Here is a 7,578-nt window from a genome sequence, read left to right on the forward strand (position 1 = left end):
GAGGTCCGTAAGGTCCCGAGACAATGCAGTTCATGTGCAGGTCTAGGACACAATAGAGCAACATGCAAAGCAGTGATGCCTGCACCGTCTACTGCAAGAGCAAGAGCATCATCTCAACAGCATGAGCCCTCATCATCTCAGCAGCATGTGCCCTCATCATCTCAGCAGAATGAGCCATCATCATCTCAACTGTACGAGCCCTCATCATCTTAACTCTACGAGCCATCATCTCAACTGTACGAGCCATCATCTCAATCTTACGAGCCATTAGCTTAGAATGAACTTGTTAGTGTTGTGTTGTGGTGTTAATGTTGTTTTTGTAGACTTATTACCATGTCAAGTCTTGTGTTGAGGTGTTAATGTTGTTTTTTGTAGACTTATTACCAAGTAAAGTGTATTGTATCAAGGATTCAGTCAATGTTGTCTTTGCATTTAGTGAATGTTGTTTTCTGGTGTTTTTGTAGACTCATTTTCTGGTGTTAGCTGGCTGATGTAATATAGGGACAGGGTGCATTCAGATAACTGCTAAAGGTTTTCATTGCGTGACGCAACTGCGTGACGAAACTGTGTAACTTAAGGCATTAAAATAATTGTGTAACATGGTTTACATTAGTGCATAACCTATTACATTAGACATGGTTTGTATAACTGTGTACTTAAGGCATTAAAATAATTGGTGCACAACCTATTACAATAACATATATAACATCAACAACGTTTGATATCATTAAATCAACCATATTACAAAGGTTTGGGATTAACATTACAAAAATTTGATATCAGTACAAAAGTTTCATAAATAACCTATGGATCTACAAGTCCATGAAATAACCTCACTGCCCACTTTTCTCTCCAAGCTTTCATCTCATTTGAGGTCACTTCTGCTAGATTCAGGTTTGCAGTCAAGTACTCAATATACATTAGTACAAAGACACCACAATCTCCACTCTTAGTTGCTTTGGGGACTTCTGACTCTGGAAGTCTTATGTATGGCAAAACGAAATCAGGGTTAAGCAGAGGAAATCTTTGTTTATCTTCAAAAGACAATGCCTTGTCAAATATAACCGGAATCATTTCGCACATCGGTAGCACAAATTCATCAAGATTAGCATAACATCCAGGATCGCAGTCATATACGTCTACGCGCCATTGCTGTAGACGGACAACACAAAGTATCCAGTGGACGTCTTTGATGTTCAAAGGAATATATATATGATCGCATACTTTCCAACTATTCATAAAGTTGTTTTCATTGCCCAAGAAGTATTCGAAAAAGTTTTCAATGTCATACTCAATACGACTTTTCTTAAATTCAGGGTAACCAGCAGTGAACCTGGTGTGGAGCCAACAATCTCCAATAAAGAAGTTCTTCTTATATGTCTTTGGATATAGCCAAGATCTTCTTCTCAGAATGAAGCAGCCTGCATCGATTTCCTACACGAGAGAAAAACATTTAAAATACAATCTACAAATGTGAAATTATTCTAACATGAATATTACTTACATCATCTTGCAGCCAGGTGAACCTTTTTAGCAATTGACGAAATAATGCTTTATCACCTAACGTAGTATGGAGCTCAATTTTTGTGTCGTCAGTTTTTGGATCTTTAAGCCATGTTTGCAATTGATGAAGAAGTTGATCGTCATATTTTAGAAGTGGATTGATGGTGATAGGATCTTTTAACTTGGGCTGTTTCAGATTAGGGTCGGTGAAATCTGGATCATTCTTCGGCCTCCTATTCCTTCTCGTGACCAATATGTCTTTCTTAGGAAGAGGAGAAGGAGTATTGCATATTTTCAGTTCATCTTCATCATTTTCCTCTTTCTTCTTCCCCACCTTCTTCCCCACCTTCTTCCCCACCTTCTTCTGAAAAGTCTTTTGTATAGGCTTTCTCTTCACTAGCTTCTCCCCTTCTTCTTTGTTCTCCACTTCTTCTTTCTTCTCCCCTTCTTAGTTGTTCTCTACTTCTTCTTTCTTCTCCCCTTCTTCTTTGTTCTCCACTTCTTCTTTCTTCTCCCCTTCTTCTTTGTTCTCCACTTCTTCTTTGTTCTCCACTTCAATAGAATCTTCAACAAGGTTGTCATTCGGATCCTCAACAACCTTCTCATTCTCAACAACTGCCTCTAGAAGAATGTTCTCTATCGGCGGATCCTCAACAACCTTCTCATTCTCGACAACTGCCTCATGAAGAATGTTCTCTATCGGCGGATCATTCTCATTCTCAATCTTCTTCTGCTCCAATTCAACACTGTCCTGCAAAATGGCTCCATTATTAACCTTCTCATTCTCCTTTTGCTCCTCTTCTTCATCGAGAATGTCATTCAGACCAATGGCATTCTCCTTTTCTTCCTCTTCTTCGTCACGAATGTCATTCTCCTTTTCTTCCTCTTCTTCGTCACGAATGTCATTCTTCTTTTGCTCCTGCTACAAAATTGAAAAGAATTTATATTCAGGATGCATCAAACAGCTGCGTTACACAGGATGCGTCAAGCAGCTGCGTCACGCAGGATGCGTCAAGCAGCTGCGTCACACAAGATGCGTCAAGCAACAACCAAACAGAACCAAACAATAACCAAGATGCGTCAGACATAAAGTAGTAAAAAACAGAAAGCTCAAACAAAATTACCTGGTTGGTGACATGGTTGGCGAATTGGTTGCTTAGACTGATAATCATCTTTTCAAACCGAATAAAGTAGTTTTGTTGATTCAATTTGATGTCTCTTATGTCTCTCTTCATCTCTTCGACATCTTTCTTTATCTCTTCGACATCCTTCTTTATCACTTCGGCATCCTTTATCTGAACAGGAGATGCCGGTGCCGGTTCACGTGCAGATGCCGGTGATGATGGAGGTGTTGAAGTTGCGGATGGGGGACTCATGTGACGCAGGCTACGACGCTTGGTGGCTGCTTTGCTGGGGGGATATATCATCATATTCAATCTTCCTCTTCCTCTTGGAAGGTTGGACAGTAGTAGGTTCTTCATCAACATCTTGATCTTCATCTTCATCAGTCTTTCTCTTTTTTTCCTCATCATTAACTCCCTCAAACAAATCATCGAATGAATTGTCAATTTGTTCAAAATCCTCCCCACTGTACAAACTCGTCTCTGTGGAGGACTCTTCCATCTTAGAAAACACAGCGCTATTAAAGGCAGATTGTACCTCCTAAACTGTGTTCTTCCTTTTGGATTGATACAACAGTATCCTTGGGCGAAAAGGGCCATCAACATCTTTCCTTGTGGCGAATTTAGGGACAAAGTTTTGAATAATCTCATAGCTCCACACTTGTAGTGCTAGTACAAACCCATAAACGTTATAAGAAAAAGAATTAGTAACTCCACTCCCTTTCCTGGACATATATACGGACCTGTGGTGTTTCATGTCCTAGTTAAGACCCCTCATGGTGAATCTAAAGGATAACTTTCCCCATGGAAATCAGAGGAAATCTTCAACATCTTCAACCATATGGATGATTTTGAAATTTAAAATCCGTTTTGGGTCATATGAGAAGATGTACTGGTTAATCAAGCAGATCAGCCCGATCTTCCATGCGTCTTCCTTATCGGTGCATTTCATAAAAATAGATTCCAACTCCAGCATTCGAACTGTCGTATTCCTTTTGAAATATTTTATCAGCAAGGGTGGACAACCTCGGCATTCATCTTTGTATATAGGCAATCTATCGAAGTTGAGGCCTGTAATCAATGCGTACTCTTTCAGACCAAAAGTATATTCCTCCCCATTCAAGTTGAAAATCATCTTATTCAAATTGGCCTTAACCTTCAGAAGCAGCAACTGATGTAAAATTGTCCCTGAGAACAACAAGTCTGAGACTCCTTTCAATAAATACTGAAATTGAGAATTTAGAGCCCTCTTCATAAGACCCAGCGCTTCAAACCTATAAGATACTTTTTTCAGGGCTAGGACAGATTTCAATGAAATCCTACCAGGAAAATCATAAACCGTGAAGTCTGCCATCTACAAAAGGGAAAACAAAAACAACAATGTTTGTGAAAACCTTTCACAACAAATATAAACAAACGAGAAGAAAAGCAACCGTCAAAATAGCTAGAAATAACTGTCAACTGCGTTACGTAGCCTGCGTGACGCAACTGCGTGATGAAACTGAGTGACGAAACTGAGTGACGCAGCCCAACCCATAAACCATGCATGAACCATTTGAAAGCAAGAAGCATCCTACCTTAAACCCTAACATAAAACATGCATGAACCATTTGAAAGCAAGAAGCAACCTACCCTAAAACCCTAACATAAAACATGCATGAACCATTTGAAAGCAAGAAGCAATCCTAAAACCCTAACATAAAACATGCATGAACCATTTGCAAGCATGAAGCAACCCTAAACCCTAACATAAACCATGAATGAACCATTTGCAAACAAAAAGCAACCAACCCTAAAACCTAACATGAACACAAATCAATGAATGAACGAACCATAACATAAACCAACATAACTAAAACTAACCTGATGAAGTCAATGAATGAACGAGAAGACGAAGACGAAGACGAGCAGGAAGAGACGTCGAGGCAGGTGCGTCGTCGGGTGCGAGAGAGAGAGAGAGCATGAATAGTGGTCGAGGCTTATTTGGGTTTTTATATAAAATAAAAATAAATGTGACGCATCGTATCCTACTTGACGCATCCAAGTTGACGCATCCGAGTTGACGCATCTGAGTTGACGCATCCGAGTTGACGCATCCATCTTGACGCATCCGAGTTGACGCATCCATCTTGACGCATCCGAGTTGACGCATCCGAGTTGACGCATCCTACATGACGCATCCTACCAAACAAACAACCTGTATTAACGAATCAGCGAATCAATGAGGAACGTTCTGTAAAGGAAATCTACACGAACTGTATAGGAAATCAAAACAAACAATCACGAAATAAACACAAAATATAAACGAATATAGTGGAATGGTCGAATGAAATGTCAATTTGTTCAAAATCCTCCGCGCTGTGCAAACTCGTCTCCGTTGGAAGTTCTTCGCAGCTATAGGCCATTGAATATGGTGGAATGGTCGACGGTGCCTCTTCGATTGGTTCTTCGACGATGAAAAAGAAGAGAAAGTCTTCTCCGCCACCATTAGGGTTCACGGCGGAGCGGAGAAGACGGGGAAGAAAGGGGGTGGATGAGAGAGAAAATGAATCGAAAATAAAAAAAAAATATTATGACTTTATAGGGTTTAGGATGTGTCACGCATCTGGAGGGTGCGTGACACAGGGGTATAATGGTCATTAAAAAATTTGGGGGTCACCAGCGCTATAAAAATTATCCCCCGCACCATCCATAATTTGACCCCTCTTTAGGGTCATTTCCTCAAATTTCCTTTTTTTTTTTTAACTTTTTAGTTTAGTTTTTCAACATCTACCCATTTTAAAAGATTCAATAGCTAGTTTGGGCGGTTAAAAAAATGTAATGCGAGGAAAATTTTGAAAAAATAGGAAAATAGAAGTGAGATTATTTTTCACATAAATTTCAAATTATATAACTTTATTTACCAATTATATGTTGAACGTATATATATTTTTAATTAAATATTTTTTCAAGACTTCTATATTTTAATTTGTTGTTTGGATGCTTTAAATATCAATTAATTAGAGAAAGGGAAAGAAAACAACTCAAACTAAGAAGACTGGAAGTTCGCCCTAAAAAATATTTAAACTTCATGCGATACAATTTCAAATTCGATTATCATTTAATCAACCCGTTCAAATTTAAGCCTAAAGTAACCCTTGAATTATAATTTTACATTATTATTAATTTGTTTGTTTTATTTTAAATTAGTTAAAAGATAAGAAAGTAAATTAATTAATATTTTATTTTATATAAGTATATATATTTTGCTAATCAATATATATAATTCTTAATTTTTAAAGTGTCCGGATTGCCGGGTCGAGAGCTGTGGTTAATTTGGATATTTATGTGAGAGTAAATGGATACTTGGTCGGATTGTGGGTTGACCCGCACATAAACTTAAAACGGTTAATTTTTTTTTTAAAAATGCTATTTGTAGGTTTCGAACTTGCAACCTAACAAAACAAGCACAAACCCTTTAACCAACTAGGCTAACAACACTTTATATTTAAGATTCAACACCAAATTTGATGAACGCGAGACATTTTAACAATAAAAGTTCAAATTTTTAACTAACTAATATATATATATATATATATATATATATATAATGCTTAATTTTTAAAGTGTCCGGATTGCCGGGTCGAAAGCTGTGGTTAATTTGAATATTTATGTGAGAGTAAATGAATACTTGGGTCGGATTGTGGGTTGACCCGCACATAAACTTAAAACGGTTAATTTTTTTTTTAAAAATATTATTTGTAGGTTTCGAAATTGCAACCTAACAAAAACAAGTACAACTCTTTAACCAACTAGGCTAACAACACTTTATATTTAAGATTCAACACCAAATTTGATTAACGCGAGACATTTTAACAATAAAAGTTCAAATTTTGAACTAACTAATGATGCTTAATTTTTAAAGTGTCCGAATTGCCGGGTCTAGGATAGTGAAGGGGAAGGCAGATTTCGATGGAAGGAAGAGGAGAGAGAAAGAAAAGGCGAAGGCTTAGGAAAATATAAGGGCTGAGAAATGCACCAAGTCGAATGCGGTGGCTGCGAGCGTCGTTGGAACCAAATCAACTGCTGAGGTTGAAAATATATCTGATACCAAGTAAGACAAAAAGGGTCTCCGAGGTATTGTTTTAATCCTCAAGCTGTCAAATGCGTGGATTCAAGTGTATTTAGATTATAACTGTTTTGCATTGAAAAGACTGGATTTTTTTTATTAATTTTGTTTTCTTCCAATACCAGCTACCAATAAGGGAAATGGCCTCGATATGGAGAACTATTCATGGGTTCAAAGCTTGCAAGAGGTAACCATTAATATTCCAGTGCCTCTGGGAACCAAATCAAGGTTTATTGTGTGTGAGATAAAGAAGAACCATTTTAAAGTTGGGCTTAAGGGCCAGCCTCCAGTTCTTGATGTAAGCTGTGGATATTTTTTCTTTCAGTAAATTTGTTTGCAACAACTATCACTACCTGGGTTCATTACTTTATTCTAATAGTCAGATAAAAATTAATATATATTTGTTGTCTTTGCTTTTAAACAGGGTTAGCCCTAAACCTTAAACCAAGTTCAAATTTTTAACTAATTAATATATATATATAATAATGCTTAATTTTTAAAGTGTCCGGATTGTCGGGTCAGAGCTGTGGTTAATTTGGATATTTATTTATGTGAGAGTAAATGGATATTTGGGTCGGATTGTGGGTTGACCCGCCCTAAACTTAAAACGGTTAAAAATAAATTTAAAATTATTATTTGTAGGTTTCGAATTTGTAACCTAACAAAAACAAGTACAACCCTTTAACCAACTAGGCTAACAACACTTTAATACCAAATTTGATGAACGCGAGACATTTTAACAATAAAAGTTCAAATTTTGAACTAACTAATCTATATATATAATGATGCTTAATTTTTAAAATGTCCGGATTGTCGGGTCGAGAGTTGTGGTTAATTTGGATATTT

General features: G+C 37.2%; 1 protein-coding gene across 1 annotated transcript; it reads right to left on the minus strand.

Annotated features, from left to right (window-relative positions):
- Window positions 1-804: 804 nt before the first annotated feature.
- LOC124917369 lies at window positions 805-2,933 on the minus strand. Its single transcript, XM_047457823.1, has 4 exons — window positions 2,784-2,933; window positions 2,039-2,254; window positions 1,505-1,867; window positions 805-1,434 (listed from the first exon to the last, which is right to left on the minus strand). The coding sequence occupies exons 1-4, from the start codon at window positions 2,931-2,933 to the stop codon at window positions 805-807; spliced, it is 1,359 nt and encodes a 452-aa protein (XP_047313779.1).
- Between the last annotated feature and the right edge of the window lie 4,645 nt (window positions 2,934-7,578).

This window comes from Impatiens glandulifera, unplaced genomic scaffold (genome assembly GCF_907164915.1).
Source record: "Impatiens glandulifera unplaced genomic scaffold, dImpGla2.1, whole genome shotgun sequence".
Classification (NCBI taxonomy): domain Eukaryota; kingdom Viridiplantae; phylum Streptophyta; class Magnoliopsida; order Ericales; family Balsaminaceae; genus Impatiens; species Impatiens glandulifera.